At 49.9% G+C, this 23,354-nt stretch overlaps 1 protein-coding gene across 1 annotated transcript in view; it reads left to right on the top strand.

Annotated features, from left to right (window-relative positions):
- The window catches only part of WDFY4 (WDFY family member 4), a 275,410-nt gene that overhangs the window by 235,492 nt on the left and 16,564 nt on the right, over positions 1 to 23,354 (top strand). The window contains exons 48-54 of the mRNA XM_067025200.1: positions 1,576 to 1,618; positions 2,972 to 3,091; positions 5,013 to 5,130; positions 7,426 to 7,535; positions 16,499 to 16,652; positions 19,035 to 19,126; positions 21,235 to 21,447. Of these exons, the coding sequence (XP_066881301.1) occupies positions 1,576 to 1,618; positions 2,972 to 3,091; positions 5,013 to 5,130; positions 7,426 to 7,535; positions 16,499 to 16,652; positions 19,035 to 19,126; positions 21,235 to 21,447 (850 nt within the window). The remainder of the gene's footprint in view (positions 1 to 1,575; positions 1,619 to 2,971; positions 3,092 to 5,012; positions 5,131 to 7,425; positions 7,536 to 16,498; positions 16,653 to 19,034; positions 19,127 to 21,234; positions 21,448 to 23,354) is intronic.

Raw genomic sequence — 23,354 nt, 5'->3', positions numbered from 1 at the left:
GGCTCACAGACAGGGTGGGAAAGCCAAATCTTCACTTGAGCCTTTGCAAGCTAATGCATTAAATGTGACCATGTTTTTGCCTGTTTGTTGTTACCGTCTGCCTGAATAAAATGGCCCCAAAGGATGATTTCTCTGTTGGGGGGAAGAGGTGAATCCCAGCCAGGGAGTTGCTTTCTGTTTATGGGAAGTCTGCCAAGGAAAATATTGAATGAGGAAGGGTGGGGAGCCCGGAACAGATGATGTGACAGCAGTGCTGTGACGGGAAGATGAAGAGTCGCTGCCCCTCCTGGGGTACTCGGGCAGCCGGGCCTTGTCCACATGAATGCCTGAAGCACCCTGGTGCAGTCCCCATGCGTGGAACATCCCCATGGGATGCATGTGGGGGCGGGGTCTGTGGGTTCCTGAGCAGGACTGAGGCAGAGGGCATGGCTGGAGAGAGGCAGAACTTGGTTTGGTTCAGTGGAACAGCCTGAACAAGAACCTGATTTGGGGAGTAGGAGAGTCTCAGGGAGACAGAGGGGGAAAGGAAACACAGCTAGAAAAGGAACCAAGTGACTTCAGAGGCCGAGGAACTGGACCCTACAAATTCCTGCTGAGCGGAAGGGGCATTTCACATGGAGAAGGTTCCTTCCCACGCCCTCCCCAGAACTGCATCCTGTTACACTTTTACATTCTCCCCTACCACATGGGTCAAAAATGGTGTTTCTTTGGTTTGAATTGTGTTTCTTAATTGTATTTGTGGAAACAAATCTGTACAGCCTCTTAAGAGGACAGTTTGGCAATATGTAGCACACTTGAAGATTCTCATAGTTTCTAACCTAGTAGTACCATTGCCAGAAGTGTATCTCATGGTTATATTCGCAAAGATTCAAGGCATGAAATCAGCATGAGATGTAAGTCTCATAAATCACAGAGATTTATGTCCGAAGATGATCACAGAAACATCATTTGTGAGGACAAAGCCCAGCACGGGGGAGGCTCCCACAAGTTCCCATCCATCTGTACGAGGGTGTTCTGCTGTTGCGGCCATAGGGCAATGTGGGTCGCCTCCACCGTGCCGTCAGGCCAGGGAAGCAGGGAGGAGACCCGCGCAGATAAGATGATCCCATGTACCAAAAACATTTGTTTAAAAACTGCTTGAGCATATAGACTGGTATTAGGGCTAAAACTCTTCTGGAGATTAACTGGGGATACTTCCTGAGTGGGAGCAGTGGTTTGTAGACTATTATTTTATATTTCATGACCTTCCATATTGTTTGCCTTTCTTAACCACACACATATATTCACATGTGACATGTATTCACATGCATGTTGTGCACAGCCCTGGGACTTCTCGGGGCCACGCCTAAGGCAGCAGCACATTCTGGCATTGCATGAGAGCGACAGGGATGGCAAGAACCCAGCCTTCAGTAGGGCAGCGAGGGGGCAGGGAGAGCTTGGGAAATAATCTTGCTGCCCTGGGAAGTCTGTGATTCTCCTGGGTGCCCTGGCACCACAATGCCCCAGAAAGTTCCACCTCTTCCCCCATTCATGCCTTGAGATATTTGGTCACCCGCATCATTTCCTATCCCACAGGAGATACCCCGGCTCCGACAGGACCATGCTGCAGAAATGGCAGGTACGGTGACCCCTCAGAGGACTCTGGGTGGAGGAAACCCTCTGGGAATGCAAATCAGCAAATAGCTCAGGCCCCCAGGATGAAGAGAGAAAGCATGTGGATGGATCAGGAGGGATCTTGTTTTTGTTTTTTGTTTTGTTTTGTTTTCATTTTATTCTTTATTTTTCTCGGCCACACCACATGGCGTGTGGGACCTTAGTTCCCCGACCAGGAATCAAACCAGCACCCCCAGCATTGGAAGATGGAGTCTTAACCACTGGACCACCAGGGGCGACCCAGGATCTTGTTTTTTTAATTTGTTAAAATGTCCCAAATATTTCCCTGAAAACATTTCATTGATTGAAGGCGATTCTTGAGTCAGAGCTGGGGAGTGAGAGAGAGAGAGAGAGAGAGTGTGTGTGTGTGTGTGTACACAAACCCTGTATACACACACACACACACACACACACACACACACACACACATGCTCCATCAATGAAGGTGTATGTGTATAAATGAACACACAACTCAGGAAGGCACAGCATTCACTTCTTGTCCTGGGAAGTCACACGTGGCTCCCAGACTGGATGAGCTAACATTCATCCTTGGGTTCTCAGTGGAAGGAAAGGACCCCAAGAGAGCTAGCCTTACAGATCACATAGCAACAGGAAAGTAACTCTTGGTCACTCAGGTCCAAAATCCTTTCCCAAGGATCAGGCCAAGGAAAGGAGAGACCGCAGCATGCAGGTCCCATCAGAGATGATGGCTACACTGGCTGCTCGTTCACCAGTTGGCCTTGATGAATTTTTCCCAAATGCAATCCCTGTCTCCACCTGTGACATCTTTAAGCAGAGGGCCCCAAGAGTGAGCGTTATCCAAACACACACGGTCAGGAGAAAGAGAGTTCCTGAAGCCCCAGAGGAAGACAGATCATTCAGCCTGCTGGAGAGGGCCTCTTTCCCAGGACTGCAAAGTCCCCTCAGCTTATGTTTTCAATCATAAAGAGGTCAGCAGTAAGTGTACCCAGCATTTGTGCTATTATTTTAATCAGCTCTTGAGTATCACCCAACAGTTGACACAAAAGAATGCTTTAGCCTTGGCTTAGACTGCTGAGGTTTTTGTTTTGTTTTGTTTTGTTTTCTGGCTGACTTTGCTTCCTGACTAAATTTGCTTCAGCTCATATTGGAATTAGCGTGGCCTCCCCAAGTCGGGCCAGTTCCAAGCACAGGGTGCACGGGGAATGGCACAGGTGCACACTGCCTGCTCCCACCTACACGATGAGGGTTTCCTGTGCAAGCCTGGGAGTTAGACCCCCGTGGCCCTCAGGAGGAGGCCAGCTGTGTTGGGTTTATCCCCTCTTTGACTCTTCTGCAGAAAAGGGACATGAGCAATTTCGAGTATCTCATGCACCTCAACACCCTGGCTGGGAGGACCTACAACGACTACATGCAGTATCCAGTGTTTCCCTGGGTCCTGGCTGACTATACCTCGCAGGTACGTGTTCACGTGGATGCTATGCAGTGTCCTGTGGCTTTCTGACCCTGATGACCAAAGCACCCGAAGCCACACAGGGCCTCTGAGACACGGTTCAGTCCACCTGGGTCTGAGGGCTGCTCTGGTCTCAGCCCGTCACCTGGGAAGAGGCCTTTGGAGTCTGGCTGCCTGGTTTCCTGTCCCAGCCCCACTTGGGGGATGATCCACATGACTAGGACAGTAGTTAACATGCGCCCCCAAGGACTTCCTGGCTCACTTGCTACCATGAAGGCAAGAGATACTCATCTGCTGAGATACTGCCATGGACCAACACTGGTCCATCAAGTGAAGAGGGCCATGAAATGTGTTCCTAGAACCAACATGTAGAGAGAGAGAGAGGGAGGGAGGGTGAGAGAGAAGAGGAGAGCGCAAGAGAGAGACAGAGATACACAGACCCAGCGAGAACAAACTCCTCGCCCGTAACCTGACTTCAGTAACTGAAATGATGGTATGTGGACATCATCCCGGATCTAGACTGGGGCATGTAGCCATAAGGGAGGTCAGTGGCAACACCAGATCATCTGCTGTCCTGACCTCTGTCCCAGGACCTCAGCAGGCAGGGGAGGGAGGAGCAGGAAAGCTGACACAGCTGGACCGAGGTGACGTCACTGGGGGTCGAGCAGTCTATGGAGCAGTGTCCTGACCACCTAGGATCTGGCCATCAGGAGGTGTGTTGGGCTGTGTATGTACAGGGCAGAGGTGTCTGGGTCCTGGTTCAGATCAGCCTCGCCAGTCCTGCCTCGAGCTGTTTAGATGGCTGACCCCCAGAATTTGGAAAAGCGACCTCAGTTTTTTGTGAGCTCCCATCTGCACTTAAGGCACTTAACACAGCAAACCTTTTCTCACCAGCCATATGTTGCTTCTTATTGCAACTAGTGATCGTCTGAGGCCCAGGTATTTCAAAAACGAAACTTGCCTATCCCAGCTTCAACTCACATGTTGCTAAGTGGTGGGTCATCAGCCCCTTTTATTTAACCCATACCCTGTATTAAAATTTCGATCACTTAACAGTGTTCAAAAATTGGGAGATTTATCCTAAAAAGCTGGTTTTCCAATATCTTTTGGCAAATCCAGAGATCTGGCAACTGTGAAGCCCCATTCTGCCCTGGCAAAGTCAGCTGTAGCTGAGTGTGGGTCTCCACAGTGCCATGACTCACAGGGGTCTCAGGAGTGCCCGCTTCACTCCTGCCCGCACCTGGCTGTGGCAGGTGAAGGTTGGTGGCAGACCCTGCCTCCCCAGGAGAACTGTGGTGATTCACTGCTAGTGGAAAGGAGGAAGGGTGTAAAGAAACACCTTCTATAAAGATATGCAAACCCCAAGGACACCCAGCCCTGAAAACTCTTCAGGGCTCCACTGTTGTGTATTCCAAGGGTAGGGGAAAGGTCACCATTACTGCTTTTATCACCCGGAAGGCAGTGCGCCTTCAGAAACACGAGGCCCTTGCTCTCATTTCCTCCCCAAACGGATGGCTTCTAAATTCCTAGAAAATCAGTGTGATTCTAAGCAAGAACCCTGAACTATGGAAGCAGACTGCTCTGTGAGGGCAGCAGCCAAGTGTCCGTTGACAACAGGAATTCTTTTGAAAGTCTCTTGGGTAACTGGTGGTTATGTTCTGATTTGGGTCAACTTGGAACAGTTCAGTGTGAACTCAATCTTCCCCTCCTCTCATTTTCTATCTCTCCCTTATTAAGTCTTTGTGGATCACTGGTTGTGGGGCCATAAAACCCTACCAGGCCTGCTAATCACCAGAGGAGGGGGTCAGACCAAACAGCAATGAACCAATAAAGAGAACCATAAAACTAAAGAGCGTGGCTCCGGCAGTCTCGCTGGGGCACAAGAGGGTCTAGGGGAGTTAACTCCAGTTGCACATCTGCCTTCTAGACGTTGAACTTGATGAATCCCAAGACTTTCCGGGATCTTTCGAAGCCCATGGGGGCTCAGACCAAGGAAAGGAAGCTGAAATTCATCCAGAGGTTTAAAGAAGTTGAGAAGACTGAAGGTGGGTAGATCCCAGCTTGATTTTTTTTCTGCAGTGCTCTTCATCTGAATGCCTTACAGTGAGAGTTTATAACGATTTGGGTGTCATCTAGCCTACAGACAATTACGTTTGGATAGAGAGCTCTCGAATTCAGTGGTCTGCACCCTGGCTGCATGTGAGAATCACCTGGGAAGCGTCCAGGCCTCACCTCTAGAAATTCTGATTTGGGGTGCAGCCTGGGTGATTCCATCATGAAATCAGGACTGAGAGCTATGGTGCTAAGAGCTAACACCTCCATTCCCAGAGGCAGGCAAAGGCAAGGAAGTGACATCCATTCAGCACTTTCTGTATGCCAGGTGCAGGCCAGCCAGCGTTCATACACATAATGGTCCTTTTTAAAGAGAAGGAAATTGGAACTCAGTTTAAGCAACTCACTCAAGGTTATAGCCTCTAAATGGCAGATCCTGCATTTGTCTGGCTCTAGAACTTAGTTCCCAAATGCTGTTCATCTGCACATCCCCTTTACAATTTTTTGCCACCTTCACATGCTAGCTGTCCTCTTAGTGCCTTACTGTTTTTCTTCAGGTCTATTCACTTCTTAAACTTCAATGGATGTATTTTAAAGAGAAATTTTTCTATCATATATTTGATGCCCGCTGTATTGGTTTTCTCAAACACTTTGAAATAAACATAGCACTCCTACAATAAGGAACATCCAGCCACGAACCATGAACGCTTACATCAAGAACCAGCGGCAGCACATTTCCGAAGGCTCACTCGGCCCCGAGGCCCTGCCTTTGGTGAGCAGGTTCTCAGCAGGCTGAGGAGCTCCTCTGCATCCCACACCACCCTGGAGGCCCCTGGCGCCTGCCCAGGATCCCCACTGTGTGCAGGGCTGGCACTCAGACTTGTTGGGGGAGATGGGAGGAGGTGGGAGGGGTGGGCAGGCCCTCCTTGCCCTGCTTATCTCCTCCGGAGGCTAAAGTTCAACCTACGTGACCCATCTCAGGCCCCCCCACCTGACTCCAGGTGCTGTTCCTCTGGCTCCACCAGGCACTGCTGGATCCTTCCCAGAGAGGCAGGCCAGAGGAGCATCAGCTCTCCCCAGCTGTGTCCCAGGCAGGGCCCACTTTGGTACCATTCTCTCCCATACTACCCTGGGTGTGCATTGGAGTCGCACGTTGAGTTTGGGCCCTTGCACAAGTACATCCAGAAACCTCCCAAATACCTCTGGTTTAGAGAACTCCCACAGCACCAGGAGGGCCGAGGGCTAGGTGCGGCACTGCGGCGAGATGGCCGAGCCGACGTTTGGAGGAGCTGTGCCGCCAGCCAGCTCTGCCACTCGCTGGCCTTGGAAGCGAGTCTCTGACTCGCTCTGGCTTCTTCACTGGTGAAATGGGGATAATGAATAGCTCTGACTCATAGGGTGGCTGTGTGGACTCAGGGAGGGTGTGACGGAGGACACACAGCATGCACGAAGTCCACGAGTAGCAGCATCGCAATTATTCGCTGCTGGAATGGCCCGGCCAGAGCACTGTCTCTGCCTCAGCCCAGCTCCATCATACCCTGGATGGAGCAAAACGGGGAAGTTTATGCCTCTGCCATCCAGGCCCCTGTGGGAATGAGGATACCTGAGATCTCACTCATCTGGGGGTGTCCCTGCATTAACAAGCCCCCCTTTCTCACACAGGGACTTTTATTCTAAAAGAGGCCGGGAGAGAGTGCTGCTGATGGGACTGTAGGCACCTGAGGGCTCTCTAGGTGCCCTGAGTCAGAAGAGCAGAGCTCTGCCTCTCCAGGGATCCTCAGCACAGCCTCCTCGTAGCCTGGCTCTGCCGCCTTCCTGAGGGCAGACCCCTGGGGGCTTGGCCAATGCAACTGAGGGTCTTGAATGTGCTTTTCACCCCTGGTGAAAATTTGGCTGTTGGCCAAATTACACTGACATTTCTGTGCAGAACACCTAGGCTCCAGTGCCTGCAGGAGCTCTCTTTTTTTTTTTTTTTTTTTTTTTTTTGCGGTATGCGGGCCTCTCACTGTTGTGGCCTCTCCCGTTGCGGAGCACAGGCTCCGGACGCGCAGGCTCAGCGGCCATAGCTCACGGGCTTAGTTGCTCCGTGGCACGTGGGATCTTCCCGGACCAGGGCACGAACCCGTGTCTCCTGCATCGGCAGGCGGATTCTCAACCACTGCGCCACCAGGGAAGCCCAGGAGCTCTCTTAAGCAGGGCTCATGCTGGCTGTTCTCGAGATAGCCTGCCTGTCTCGCATCTGCCCCACAGGTGGGGATGCCACCTCAGGCATGTCCTTTTCATTGCAGGAGACATGACCGTCCAGTGCCACTACTGCACTCACTACTCCTCGGCCATCATTGTTGCCTCCTACCTGGTCCGGATGCCTCCCTTCACCCAGGCCTTCTGCTCTCTGCAGGTGAGCTTCCCCGCTCCCCTACACACACACGCGCGCGCGCGCATGCACGCGCACACACACACAAAGCTATCTTCCGAAGATTAAGAGCTAGGCTTGGATGAGGCAGGGACCCCACCACTAGAAATCCAGACTTGAGCGAGCGATTCCCACTTGACCCTGGCTCCGGGATTCCGGGCCATCCAGCTGAGGCAAGCTGCTCTTCACAGATATACCTGCATGTCTGCCCAACAGTCTTGCAAAAAGGCTCTACAAAATAAGGAATGAGATATGAGGAAAAAAATACTTAACATAAATAGGTTTTAGTGGAAAAGGAAAAACAGGAAGCTTGATGACTTCCTTGAAGGTAGGTGGTCAAAGCCTAGAAAAATAAACACAAAGAAGGAAGAATGAAAAGAATATCACTTGTGACATCAGAATGCATAAAGCTATGCTAAGTACAAGCCTGAAGGCTTAAAAGTACAAACAAAATATTTTAATACTGAAGTGAACAGCTAAACTAGAGAAAGAAACTAATCAATTTGCCTACCCATAAACTAACTGACCATCATGCCAGCTTAGGGTTGCCGGATTTCACAAATAAAAATACAGGATGCCCAGGTAAATTTGAATTTCAGATAAACAATGATTTATACTAAAAAGTTATTTGTTGTTTATCTGAAATTCAAATTTACCTGGGCATCCTGTGTTTTGTCTGGCAGCCCAATACAAGGTGAAAGTAGGCGAGTCTGACCCTGAGTGGATGGTGGTGTCCAAGGCGCATGGGTTTGCTGGGACAGAGTCCCTCCTGGGAGGCTGATAAGTTTTTTTCTCTCTTCTCCCCTGACTCTGTCACTGGGATCTTGCTTCAAGGTTATTCAGGGGCACAGGTTTTGACTAGGGAGAGCCATTGGGTAGCCCAGCTGCAGACAGCTGGCTCAACCAACTCCAAAGCAAGCACAGCACGGGGCCCAAGTTTAGGGCCTGTCTTGATTGAGGCCTTGCAAGGTTCCTATGGAGAGGAAGGCATGACCACAGTGGGTTAACAGGCTGCTGAACTTGCAGGGACTCACACTCTGACAGCCAAGCATCACCAAAGGAAGAACATGAGTGTCCCAGGAATTGTGTATTTTGGTCTGACTTCACCAGCAAGGTCACTCCTTGTGGTCACTCAGATGACCTTGACCCCAACACCAAAGGCCATTCTGGGTCAGCACTGAAGCCATCTCCTGAGCCCTGGGCAGGAACGGGTAGGCAAGGTCAAGGTGCTGTCTCCAATTAGGAGCAAAATCCCTCCCGTTTTCTGATTCTTGGTGCAGTCCTCTCTCTCCTTGAAGGCATGGATCATCTAGACATTCTATAACCCCTGTCCCTGGAAATTGACCCCAAAATAACAAGTGTGCTTCCCTGTAGCCTTTCTCAGGCAACAAGCATTTTAAGTGAGTTTGGTTTGGAGAACGAACGGCCCCTGAGCTGTGCCCCATGCCAGGAACCCCATCCAGCTGTTCCTCGTCAGTCCACAAGGAGTGACAATCCCGCTGACGACGATGGTGATGCCTCCCGTGACGGCTTCCCATCCAGGGAGTCCCGGGTGCTTTAAAAGTTTTCCCTTTTGCCCCTTCAGTCTCACAAATTATAGCCCCATCTCTACCTGTTACTAAGGGTCTTCTCTGTTACGAACGAGGAGGCAGACTGAAATAGAAACCACGAACTGTGAGATTTACATCCCAGCTCTACCACTTAATAGACACAAAATCTTCTGCATGTTATTTTACTCTGGAAATGAGGGTTAATTATACACATCTCGCTGGGCCGTTGAAATTAAAGGAGGAAATGTGGGTAAAGCCCCTAGCTCAGGGCTGATGCTGCGAAGTTGATCAATCATTGTTCTTCCCTCCTTCCTCCTGCCATCAGCCAGATCTCTTCTGAGCAGGCTTGAACTGGTGCCAGCTGCTCCTCTTTGGTTTAAAGTAATTCAAGACAGTCTGGACTGCCTCAGAGCACTCCAGATGGCACGAGCCAGATGAAACAGGTGTGCTGCAAACCTATTGGGTTAAGGCCACTTTGAAGCTAGTCACAACGGTCGGAGCTTATCTTAGCCAGGTTGGTCCAATGGTGACCAGCCCAAACTGGTTGGAGATAGTTTACACCAGTGTGAGATGGTTGAAGGCACTTTTATCTTCTTTTATGTGGCACAAATGCAGTCATATTAGCTCGAGTTCTTTTGACTCCCTTGCCTGAAGTCTGATGCGACGCCTGGTTTTTCTGGGTTCAAATCTGTCAGTGGCACATTGGCTCATCCGAGTTGAAATCTCCACAGTGCTTCTGAAGTGGTTCTGTCTTCCTACTTGTGTGTGTGTGTGTGTGTGTGTGTGTGTGTGTGTGTGTATGTGTGTGTGTGTGTGGTACGCGGGCCTCTCACTGTTGTGGCCTCTCCCGCTGCGGAGCACAGGCTCCGGACGTGCAGGCTCGGTGGCCATGGCTCACGGGCCCAGCCGCTCCGCGGCATGTGGGATCTTCCTGGACCGGGGCACGAACCCGCGTCCCTTGCATCAGCAGGCGGACTCTCAACCACTGTGCCACCTGGGAAGCCCTGCCTTCCTACTTTTAATGGCCTCTTCTAGTGGGTCACAACTGGTCCAAGCCCTTGGAATGAGCAGAAGAAGCGACCATCTTCTGCTTCCCCTCAGCATAAAAGATGAATTTTGGCCTCAGGGGGATGTATACAACAGTTACATCTGCGAGGAATGTGCTTGCCTCCCCTTTGGGAGTCCTGGGGCCTGTGCAGACCTCCTTAGGAACATTCTGGCATCTTCCTGGAGCCAGGCTTTTCCCTCCATCCCACTCTGCCTCCTCGGAGGCAGACTCGTTTCTTCTCCAGAGACCTTTGCTTCCCCCCTGTGTGGTGACAAGGAAAGGAGCCTCACAACATTCTCAGCAGCCCAAGACTTCCAGCCCCCAACCCCAGCGTGGATCATGGAGTGGAGAAGAATAGGAAAGGTGGAGAGGTGCAGAAGCCAGGCAGCGAGGCCTTTCTCACTTCTCTGAGAGCAGGGACGTGTGAATGTCCAGTATTTCCAGAGCTGGAGTACCTATAAGATAAGGAAGTGCGTGCTCTTCTGTTCTGTGTTAAACAAACTCTGCCTCTTGGCTATTATGTGACTAATCCAGAGTGACATGCTCACTCCACGGCTCAGCTGGGATGGCTGTGGTGTGGAGAGATGGTGCCTGTGAGTTCACCCTGTGTGGTCTGAACGCGGGTACAGCCTTCTTTGGGCTGTGGCCTGTCCACAGGGCACGGTGCAGAGGGGCGTGGACAGCCTAAGAATCGCAGTGTGACATATTCCAATTCCTAGGTATAAGGTTTCCTTTATTCTCTTCACCTTTAAATCTTACAAGGCTGGTCTTAGAATTGATGTCTACCTCTACTGTTGCTTGTTTGTTTTTCTGCCTCAAATCTGTTACTACAATGATAGCCTCTTACAATCCAGAAAATGTGGTATACAGACAGTGTGACCCGGGCACAGTCGGTTATGTGCCCTGTTATCCGCATGCCATCCCTTGGGGTGTGAGACCACTGTCTGCCGAGCTGGGGGCTTGCCTCCCAGGATGCTATGATTCTCAGGAATCTCGCCTACTGGGAGCCGGTGTCTGTGAGCCTTCAGTCAGTTGAGCAACCGGAGGCCACACCAGGCTGGGGCCACGGCCCAGGCCCCTGTTTCCACCCTGGCAAGAGCACCAGTTGCTCTCAGGCCTGAGCTGGGACCCAGCCAAGGCAGGACAGAGTGAGGCAGCCAGCGCCCCAGCGGGGGCACAGTGCCGCTGCTGCTGTATTGAATACGAAACTGAAATCAAGTGCTGTGTGAAGTCACAGCCCGCGTGAAGTCAGCTGTTACCAGCGGTGGGGAAGGGTTTTCTGCACCACTTGAGGTGAGGCAGCTGGTTTTGTGTAAGGCATATATGCCAACTGCAGAGAGAAGCAAGGGCCGTGGGCAGCACTTGGCCCACCACAGGCCATCCACTTAGGGGCTCAGTGGGTGCCAGCCCCACGTGGAGTTGTGTCCATAATAAAGGTGTAACTGTTATTACACTGACTCAAGGGGGAGTGTTTGAAAAGGCACATGACAGAGTTGGCAGACCTGGCACAAAGTCCTGGCGCTAGAACTTTCTCACTGGTGGTGTTGAATACCCGAGCCTCCGTTCCTCCTCCTTTGACCCCTGACTCAGTGGGTGATGAGGGCTAAGTGAGACTCAGCGCTGAGATCCAGCATGAGAACTATTTGCGGTTGCCGTGGGCTCCATAGGTGTGCACGCTCCTCCCTTCAGCATACGTAGCACCTTTTTCAAAAGGCCACATCCTACAGGAAGGAAAGCTAATGGCTACTTGGGGTCAGCCCTCCCTCAGTGGAGAGAGAGCAAGACAGACAAGGCAGCTGAACTGGTGCATCAGCTTCCCAAATCCACGTCGGACCAGCAGCTCACTGAGGGAGTAGACCGAGCCCGAGGAAGCCCGCACTGGCCCCTTTACTTCCTTGGTGGCGGTGTTGCCTCAAAACTGCCCTGAAGAACCTAGGGGTAAGACGGGAATAAAGGCACAGACCTACTAGAGAATGGACTTGAGGATATGGGGAGGGGGAAGGGTAAGCTGGGACAAAGTGAGAGAGTGGCATGGACATATATACACTACCAAACGTAAAACAGATAGCTAGTGGGAAGCAGCCGCATAGCACTGGGAGATCAGCTCGGTACTTTGTGACCACCTAGAGGGGTGGGAGGGAGGGTGGGAGGGAGGGAGACGCAAGAGGGAAGAGAGATGGGAACATATGTATATGTATAACTGATTCACTTTGTTATAAAGCAGAAACTAACACACCATTGTAAAGCAATTATACTCCAATAACGATGTTAAAAAAAAAACCAAAGTACCCTGACGAGACCCACACGCTAATACCTCCTGCCCTGTCCCAGGACCCAGCCCTTCCTCACTTCCCCTCGTACCTCTCTTCCACTTCTAATAACTTCCACATCCTTCTTTTTCTTCTTTTGAGCCCATAGTTACCTTCCCCATGCATGCTGAGATCAGGGCCCAAGCCTAGGGTAGCTCCCGAGGTCCTGGTTTGCGAAGGGAAGGGAGGCAGCAGCCGGGCTCATTCAGTACCTCTTCCCGTGTGCCTGGCTCCAGCTGAGACATCACACGCACGCACGATCACCCACACTCTCTCACTCACATGCACACACTCTCACACACATTACAGTGTTCACACCCACAACAGTCATCCAAGGTTTGCAGAAGAGGGCATGAGACATTAAAGGGACTAAGAGACTTCCCGGAGTTCGCGCTGCAAGTGGCGCTGAAATGCCCTCCCAAGTCCTCTTGGTTTTAAAGCTATGATGCTCTCTGCTCGCCCTGCACGCTGCCTCTTTGATGGACAGGTGACAGCTGCTTAGGTCAACTGATGTACTGACAGGGTCCTGTAAGTGAATTATTTGCGTGGGATACTTTTAAATTACTGGAAAGGATATGAGAAGGGGTCATCAGGCTGCTCATAAAACCAATCGCGTTACTTAGGTGTGGTGGTGGGTTGATTTGGGTCAGTCCCACTGAAGGAAGAATAGACTTTCTAGCACATGTTATCAAAACATCTGTGTTAAGTGTCCTGGAGCACATGCAGTTACTGGACTTCCTGTGGGTGTGGGTCAAGAACTGAATTTTTTTTCAACATAGTTTCCCTCCCCTGTTTGAAAGGGGTTTAAGAGTGTTACCACTGAAATGCCTATCCAGGGACACAGGTGCACATAGACTCTGAGTCCTCCTGCAAAAGGAATAACACCTTCAATATAGAAACTCCTTTCAAGGTGTTAACCAGTTTTAATCAATGCACCATAATCCATGAACTTTACTCTGATTTTAACTCCTGAAATGTTCAGCAACAGTCCTTGTTGGCCACTTCTTCCCTCATTATTTTGCTTTTAATTTTGATTCACCTCTTAGTAAAATTGAGCACCTCTTAAAGGATTTTGAGGAAAGATATCTAGGATTATATTATTTATGAGCCCTTCAATATTCAGAAAATCTTTCTGGTGTCTTTACATACGAGTGATGTCAGCTGGGCGTAAAATCCGAAGACTGTTACCTTTTGCTTCAGAAACCTCCAGACTTAGTTGCCTTGTCTTTTGGCTTTAATGTCACCTGGGAAAAGTCTTCTGCCAGTAAGAGGTAGCTCCTTTGTTGATAATAGTGGCCTTGCTATTACTTTTTTCGGTCTGTTTGGATACATGTAGGATTCATTATTCTTGATAATCAAGAGTATCGTCGGAATCGATTTAGGAGCAGACCTTGGCCCAGTAATTCTTTCTGGTCACTTTGTTTCCATCCAACCTCTAGACCTAGTTTTGTTGTTGCTTTATTTTGTTTCAGACTTTCCTTATGGAGATACTCTGTAAACCTTAATTGTGCTTCTCTGCCTCACTCCTTCTCTCCCTTTCTTTCTTATATCATCTCTTCCTTTCCTCCTTCCTTCCCTTCCTGAGAATCAAGTCCTGGTGGGATTTCTTGCTGGCAGCCACCAGAGTTTGTGTCAACCCACAGACTTACAATACAAGTTACAAAACAGCTCCACTTTTCCTTCCAGGGAATTTGGCGTTTCTTTTGTATTGCAGAAGTGAGCAAACCCATTAATTTTGAAACAAATGTATGCAAATACATTTATTAATATAGGAAATAGGAAAATCAGTTATTGCTTCCTTTATAAATAATACAGGCTTAAGTTTTAAAGATATTACTTTTGCTAAAATGTATTAGACAGCTGTGAAAAAAATAACATTTTTCTTTGTGGTAATATCTTTAACCAGATTTGTAGCACTAACAATATCTCCTATGTATATATTATTTTTATTTAATACAGGTAATCTTTTTATTACCAAATCATATTGTTTCTCAGGAGATTACGATCAGCACTCATAAAAGCTGCAAAAGGAAAACGGGACGACGAGAAGGCATCAATCTCCCGGTGGCTGCAGATTAAATATGCAAAGCTCCTAATACATTTCAATGAGCGACTTGTTAGGGGCAGATTTATTTAGAATCACTCCCCCCTGATTTTGTTTCCATTTCAATTTGAATCTGATGGTGGGTGTCATCCCCTAATTTTAACCAAGAGCAAAGCCATCTTGGAGAAAGCCACATCTTTAAGTTGACCAAGAACTGTGTTTGGTTGCAAACCCAGGGGTTACTGGGTTTCTTGGTGTCCCTGACCCTGTGCAGAGAATGACTCATGGGTTTCACTGGATCCTCACATCTGACTCAGAAAATTGACCAGCCTGCCAGGATGCCCCGGTGTGGCCTCCCTCAGGTGTGGGGCAGGTTCTTCCTTCTCAGAAAGAGCTGAGTCCCCTTGGCCGCACATAGTAGATCATATGCCCCAGGTCCAGGATTCCCCCCGGTAACCGGCATAAGGGCAAAGCATGCCCTTTGGAGTTGCATCCATGGGTTTTGACCCCAGCTCTGCCATTCATTTCTTTTGGAAAAATTAATAAACTTGGAGAAGCCTCAGTTTTCTGGCCTGCAAAATGGAAATACCAATTCCTTCCTGATGCACCTTCCGTGAGGACAAAGAGAGAGCATCTCTGCGTGTGTAAAATGCTAGCGTATTCTTTACCCTTCATCCGCTGCTGCCGATGGGAAATCTCGGGTCCCTGAAGATTGAAGGGAGCTGGTGGGGCAGAGGAGGGCGCTGGCAGTCTGGGCTCTCCGCCTTTGTTCTTGGGGCCACATGTGCACTCTGCAGAGGGTGGCAGAAAGAAGGCAGGTTCTGGCTGTACAGAAAAGGCCCAGTTTCTATAGGGACAAGTGAACTATTGAATTCAGGGAGGAGGTGTCCCTTGGGCGTCCCTAAACTTGAGCAGACAGACCCACATCCCAGTTTCAGAACCGCTTTTCTGAAGTCCCTCTGCCCACAGCGTCTTCAGTTCCCCAACGGGCACCTCTCTGCCTCCTCCCAGCCCTCAAGATCACCTGATGAATAAGGGTAGCGTCAACTGGAGAGATTTAGCGATTCAGATGAGATGAGCAGAGAGTCCAAGGAAAGAATTTGCCTTAAGTCTAAATTGGTATAAATTTTCTTTTATTGTGTTAGTTAATTTTAGTGATATAGTGCTTACCATGTATATCTAATGAAATGTTTGTAAACTTGTATGATTTTTATGAGGTTAAGTAATTTACATTTAAAAATAATACCATTAAAAAATTTCCTCAAAAAAAAAATAAATAAAAATAAATTGGTCCAAGGGACTGCATCAAGCCACCTGTGGAAATGGGCCTTGGAAACAAGGCTGGCCGTGGTGGGTGCTGCATGCAGCACCATATGCCTCCAGTTCTTCATCCTCAGACCTGTTCTTGCTTTTCAAGGCTGCTGTGTTATATGCCACCAGGGCCCTGACATGACCTGCTTTCCTTGCAAGGTCTTGCCCTCTGCTCAGAACATTGACGTTTTCTCTGTCACTAGGTTTGCAGATTCACCAGGGGTCGACTTCTCCAGGAAATTTTCCCACACATAGAATGTCTGTCTGACCCACTCCTCGTCCTGTAGCTGGTCCTTTGTATCCTGTCTTTATGCCTGATTCAGAGCTGACCCTCGGCAAATGTGGGAGATGGTCAGATGCATGACTGTGGTTTCCTGTCTCTGTTCTGAACTCCAATTTTCAAACTGGGAAAACATTGCTCCCCTTATCACAGTGGATCATGCATCCTCCGCGGAAGCTCCTGTTGTAGGGTTCCAGAGAGTGGTTGAGGGAATAGATGCCTGAAGAAACCATCACACGCATGCATGGACAGACTCACGCACGCGTGTGGGGGGGTGAACGAAAGGTTCTAACGGCGAAACCCGTGCCTCGGGTCGGAGTGGACGAAGGAGGCCCACACTAGCGACGCCTGTGCATGCCGAGATCTCACCACATGCAGCTGATCATGTCGCCCCTTTTCTGCTTAGGGTGGAAGCTTTGATGTGGCAGACAGAATGTTCCACAGCATGAAGAAAGCATGGGAGTCAGCCTCCAGAGAGAACATGAGTGACGTCAGGGAGCTGACCCCGGAGTTCTTCTACCTGCCCGAGTTTCTGACCAACTGCAACGCCGTGGAGTTCGGTGAGTGGAGCTGGGGAGAGGCTGCAGGGGCTGGGCAGCTCGTGGGTCATGACATCAGTGTCTTTGCCGAGCAACTAAACACACAGACCCTCACCAGACCGATATGGTCCTCAGATTGCCGTGAGGCCTCCACTGAGTGACAGCACCTGACAAGGAGGTGGGAGTTGAGGAAGGACACAGCCCCAGGGCTGCAGGACCACCAAGCCACGGTCCTACCCACGACCTCCTGCCCAGGCTCCCCAGGCCTCAGTCTGCAGTGAGACAGAGACCAGGGAGCAGGAGCCCTTCCTGATAGCCAGGCCTGGCACTGCCCTGCTGTGTACCTCAGGCGAGCCCCGGCCCCTCTCTGCCCCATTTTCCTCCAAGTCCCACAAATGGGTTAGCCTGGACCCTGTGAGCAGGACCCAGAGATCCTGCTTCTCCCAGCACAGACTGCTAGGGTGTCCATGGGCAGTTGTATGGGCACCCTTGGTGGTTCCTTCTCTTTCCTACCCTCCAGGCCCCACTCCACGGTGAGCCATGCTTTTTTACCTATTGCTTTAGAGGAGGGACAAAAATTTCAGGAAACCCCAGTGGGCAGGCCCCCTGGTAACTACATGTACCTTGGGAGCCTCCACTGTAAACATCAGGGTGACTTGTGGGGGGGGGTGTGGTCAGAACCCCCAGCAGGGCGTGGCCCTCCCCACCCAGAGGTGCAGGATGGACTCACCCACCCTGAGGAGGTCACTTGTGAACCAGTGCCAGCAGACACCTGGTGCCTCAGAGCTCCCCTTCCTCAGGGCCCTCCTTCTTCCTCCAAACAGCACATGTGGGCCTGCAGCTTGAGCCAGACCAGGTGTGGGCCCAGGGGAGCACAAGTGAGGAGATCCAGCCCCTGACTCAAGCACCCACCTCTTGTGCAGTGGTCTGCAGACAGAATACCAGTGGAGCATTCAAAACATGCCCAGGCCCAGGCCTGTCGAGTCTGAGCCCATGGAACTTGGTGGCCTCGACAGTGTTCAGATTCTCAGATGCTTCACGTGCATCAGGGATGAGAACCTGACAAATGTAAAGGGCAGTTCCCACAAGACGTGATGAGGTCCATGAAAGGAGTAAATCAGGGATGGTGGAAGCTGAGAGGAGGGGTCCCAGCCGATCTGAGGTGAGGGGCCCGCTGGAGGGAGGGCACCAGCCCTCCTTGGAGGTGGAGGCTGGCTCTCTGCCGAACGGGAGGTGCTCAGCAGCAGAAATGACCTGCACAACAGGGACCATGTGTCCTCAGGGAAGTCAGGAAGCCAAGTGGCTATTAAAGCACCTACTGCATTCAGGCACCTTTTAGACACTGAGGATTTAGTTGGGTGTCCTGGGGCGGATTGCCCTGAAGGTGTTTATATTCTGTGTGGGGACAGGGGTAGGAGATAGAAAGTATAAACAAAGAAATAAGCTAAATACTCTTCAATGCTGAGAAGTCCTATAAGGAAAGAAAGTAGGAAAATGGCTTGAGGTGACTTAGAGACCCTGTGTTACTGTGGTGCCCAGGAAGGAGCTGCCTGAGGAGGTGACAGGTGAGCTGAGACTGAATGATGACTGAAGGGCCAGGCCAGGCCAGTCTTGCAGGCCAGAGAGAGAGGATGTTTTCACCCCAGTTGCACCATGAGGGCTCTGGAGGGTTTCAGCAAGGCTATAGCTTGTGTTTACTGAGCAACCATCATATGCGTGGAACTATTCTAAGCATGTTATGTGTATTTTCTCTTCTAATCCTTGTACCAGCCCGGGAGGTAATGGGTAGGAAAGTGACTCCCCAAGAGGTTAAGCAACTTGCTCAAGGTTGTGTGGCTAATGGGGAGGAGAGAGACTCGGGCTTGAAGCCAGGCTCCTCTTCTTGGTGTCTGGGGAAGCTCCCTCCAAAAACCTCCTATCTTAACTTTAAAGTGGAGAGAAAATGCATAAATTATAGAGTTGAATGAAGAGTCAATAAGACAATGCGTGCCAAGCACCTAGCGTAGTGCCCTGGCATAGCGGTAGGTGCTCAAAATACGATAGCTTTCATTGTTACTGCTATTACCTCCTTATTTAGCACTGTATAAAAAGCACCTGGATGAAAAGGCATAGAGTAGAGGGGAGGAAGACGCACAGACGATGATGACACAGCAGTCATTTTATGCACGGGCACTACCTGGAAGCAAGTAGGGTCTTATGGAAGCCTGAAAGGGTGGAAGGCTTAGAACCCCAGTAGGAATATTCGAGGCAGAAAGGGTGGGGCCACTCCCCACAGAGGAGGCAGGAAGCAGTGTGGTCTATGCAAGAATCAGTACTAGACAGCACAGTGTTTACACCCCTTGGTTCCTAGCCCAGTTTAGGCTCCCATTTACCCAAAGCCTTGCTCTTTCTCACCCCATTCAGGCTGCATGCAGGACGGGACAGCACTGGGGGACGTGCAGCTCCCTCCCTGGGCTGATGGGGACCCACGGAAATTCATCAGCCTGCATAGACAAGTGAGTTGAGTGGGGTCATGGCAGAGTCCCTGGTATCCTGAATGAGGACCTCAGGGTGCCCTCAGTGTTCATTGAGACTTTCTGCCCGAGTGGATGGCTGTGATAGGCACTTCTGAGGCTCTTATGCCTTGAGGGCCCAGAGAAGCAGCTGGGCCCCGTGTCCCGGGTTGGCAGGAGAAGGCTTGGGTTCTGGGCTCTTTTAAGAGCTCCATTAGGCTTTGCCCTTGTGCCAATTTGTTGTGAGACTCATGGGGGAAGCAAATTCAGATTCCTGTTGGATGGAGGGCAAGTCAGTGCCCTTAGCCAACTCTACACACAGGGCCAAGCCCTGGGCCATGTTGCCCAGTATAGGTCAGGGGCTGGAGGTTCCAAGGGGCTCCCACCGGCCAAAAGATTTGCCAGGACTGGGGAGGACTTGACTTATTACGCAGAAAGGCTGATGTGGGTAGAGGCCAGAGGCCATCTGGGGACACGTATCCTGGATCGAATACCTGAGTTAGCATAAACACATGACAATATGTTCAGCATCATTAGTCATCAGGGAAACGTACACTAAAACCACGAGATGCTACTACACATTCACAAGAATGGCTAAAATTTAAAGTACTGCTAAAACCAAGAGTTAAGCAAGGATGTGGAGCAACCAGAATTCATCATGCATAGCGGGTGGGGAAAAAGTGGTATAGCCACTTTGGAAAAGAGCTTGGTAATTTCTTATGAAGTTAAAGATGCTTTTGCCATATTGCCCAGCAATTCCACTTGTAGGTGTTTACCAAAGAGAAATGGAAACTTGTCCACAGAAAGATGTGTACATAAATATTAATCAGTTTTATTTATACTGGTCAAAAAGAAAAAACAACCCAAATGTCTATCACTGGTAAATGGCTAAACAAGTGATACATCCATACAATGGAATATTACTTAGCAACAAAAAGGAACAGATTATGGGTACATGAATCAACAGGATGAATCTTGAAAGCATTGTCCTAAGCAAAAGTAGCCAAAACCCAAAGCTACATACTATGGGATTCTATTTTCGTGACTTGTTTGGAAAAGTAAACTATGGAAGCAGAAAGCAGATCAGGGGTTAGTCTGGAGTAGGAGATGAGCAAAAAGGAGTAGAAGAGAACTTTTTGAGTTGATGTAAATATTCTATATCTTGATTATGGTGTTGGTTACATGACTACATGCATTTTTTAGGACACATTAAACTGCACATTTAGGGCAAATTTTATTGGCAGCAGGCCTGACTAGTAACAACAAAGCTGTGTCTTCTCCTCTGTCCTTCTCCCTTGGCGAGGAGAAAGTTCTTCCCTGGTTTATCCTTGCCTCTGGGAATTCGGTAATGGCAGTCATCACACCTCCTGCGACATTACCCACGTGTGGCCTTCTCAAAACCACTTTGGCCATGTGCCTCAGAAAATTAACCTGGCCCAGGTGACCTGATTTTCCCAAGCCCAAGTGTAAGTGTGCATGTCCTCCCAGAGGATCAATAAGGGGAGCCCAGACAATTCCAAATGAACATCTTTGGGTTCTGGGGACCAAGCTTTGTTGCTGGGCTCTACTCAGCAGCAACGGGTGCCATCTCTCAGGTGAACTGGGACATCAAAACACTGGCCCAGGGCTTCCCTGGTGGCGCAGTGGTTGAGAATCCGCCTGCCGATGCAGGAGACACGGGTTCGTGCCCTGGTCCGGGAAGATCCCACATGCCGTGGAGCAACTAAGCCCGTGAGCCATGGCCGCTAGGCCTGCGCGTCGGGAGCCTGTGTTCCGCAATGGGAGAGGCCACAACAGTGAGAGGCCCGCGTACCGCAAAAAAAAAAAAAAAAAAAAACACTGGCCCACATTTCTTCTTGCTCAAGGTTATTTTATGGACTAGATAGGCTAGTCAGACCTGTTGTGCCACACTAGCTGGAGGCAGGAATTAGGTGGTCCTCAGATGGACTGCATGTCTGCTGCTTAGTGTTCATCCAGCCCAGGGAGACATCACTCATCTTCCCTGTGCTGATCTGGCGTCCTGAACCACATGCCCTGCCCTGATCTGGGCAGAGGGCCCATGAGTCCATGAGACACCTGTGTTTTTCATGCTCTTTGGGTTTTGGTTCCAGGCTTTGGAAAGTGACTTTGTCAGTGCCAACCTGCACCACTGGATAGACCTCATTTTTGGGTACAAGCAGCAAGGGTCAGCCGCAGTGGAGGCTGTTAATACCTTCCACCCCTACTTCTACGGTGACAAAATGGACCTCAGCAGCATCAGTGACCCGCTGATCAGAAGCACCATCCTGGGGTTCGTCAGCAACTTTGGACAAGTGCCCAAACAGGTACAGCATGCCATGGCCTTCGTCTTGCTTTCTCAAAAGAGTGTGTGCAGGATGAGCTTGGATGGGAGAGAGAGTGAGGAGTAAGCAAGGACTAGAGAGGCAAAACGGTCCTCAGTCATCTCCCTACACCTTTGATGTCACGGCTTAACCCTCCATTACCATCTGATGTCGATGGAGGTGATGATATCATTAATGATAATGATGAAGGCGACATCCATCTGTGACCCATGTGATAGACTCTCTGATAAATACACAAGATATAATTCTTTATATGTGTATCTACCCTGTAGAGTTGTTGTGAAGATACAAAGAGTTAAGATACCAAATGCTTGAAAGTGCCTGAAATACCATTAGCCTTCAACAAATGTTAGTTATTCGTGTGATTACCTCACTGAATCCTCTCATAAGCTCTGGGTATGGGGATTATACAGATCAGGAAACTGAGGCTCAGAGAGGCTAAATAAATAACTTGCCTACAGTTGTACCATTAACAGGTGACAGGGGCGAGATCTCACCCCGTCTGTCTGGCTCCAAAGCCTATGCCATATTGGCCCCATTGTGAGAGCATCCAAGTTCTGCCCCAGGGCCCCTGGTGAAATGGTAGGGGTCTTACATGGGCCTTTTTCTCCATCACCTCCATCCACATCAGGATAGTCCTGTAGTGATGTGAGGCTGTGCCTTTACAATGACATCCTGATGCTTATTTAATTGATCTCAGCCCTCTTCAACTTCAAACTCCCATTTGGTATAGAGATGTTTTATCCCTGAGCACAGCCATCTGGGTTCAGAAGCATAGCCCCACGGACTGTGGGGTCCCAGCCTGGGCAGTCAGGAACCACACTAAGAAATGAGCACATAGACCCAGTCAACTCCAGAACCATCCTGGGCATCAGCCTTACCCACATGTAACCATAAGGCTTGGACGGGCTCATCTAATGACATCTCTTCTGTCTGGCCTTATTGTGACATGCTCAGGTTTGCTCAGCTCCTAGGTAAGGGAAACATGGAAGGGCCTGAGGGTGACCTGGAGAACGGACCGACCGCACATCCAAATGCGGGTTTGGCCAAGTAAGGCTTTGTAGAAAGGAGAGAATTTCAGGAATGAAGGCTGGGTAGCCAAATGGTTTCACTTTTTTAATTTTAAAAATATTATAATACAGATAAAACAAATAATTCACAGTAGTAGTCCACAAGCAAAAATATTTTCACATCAGTGGGATCATGGAATGCACACAATGTAAATTCTGGTTTTGCTTAATGAGATATTATATGAGCTTGTAAAAAATATTTCTAAAAAATCATCAGGGCTTCCCTGGTGGTGCAGTGGTTGAGAATCCACCTGCCGATGCAGGGGACGTGGGTTCGTGCCCCGGTCTGGGAGGATCCCACATGCCGCGGAGCGGCTGGGCCCATGAGCCATGGCCGCGGGGCCTGTGCGTCTGGAGCCTGTGCCCCACAACGGGAGAGGCCACGACAGTGAGAGGCCCACGTACCACACACACACACACACACACACACACACACACACACACACACACACACAAAATCATCAGAATTAGAATTAGAATTCCGCAAGTGGTCCCAGCCTGAAGACAAGATTAAAATGCTTCAGGACCACGCACTGTTCTATCAAGGGGCTGTGCCTGCAAAAACTATTACAGGGACCCAATCTGTGGTGCTTTCGTTATTCTGCTGTGAAAGGAGAACATTATTTAATGCTCATTTTAAAATCATCGTTCTGATTTCTGTTTGTATTGATCACACACCCAGCTTTTCTAGACAGTCTAGCATCTGATCGAGGGTTATAACTGAACCAAGGCTGCTCCGAGACCCCCGGGCTGCCTGGTGAGCCCCACCTCTGCCTGTGCACCCAGCCGAGGCCAGCTCCCCCCATATCATGGCGCCCC

The sequence above is a fragment of the Kogia breviceps genome, chromosome 2 (assembly GCF_026419965.1).
Source record: "Kogia breviceps isolate mKogBre1 chromosome 2, mKogBre1 haplotype 1, whole genome shotgun sequence".
NCBI classification, from domain to species: domain Eukaryota; kingdom Metazoa; phylum Chordata; class Mammalia; order Artiodactyla; family Physeteridae; genus Kogia; species Kogia breviceps.
The sequence above is the reverse complement of the archived record's forward strand: the minus strand, read 5'-3'. Positions and strand labels throughout refer to the sequence as shown.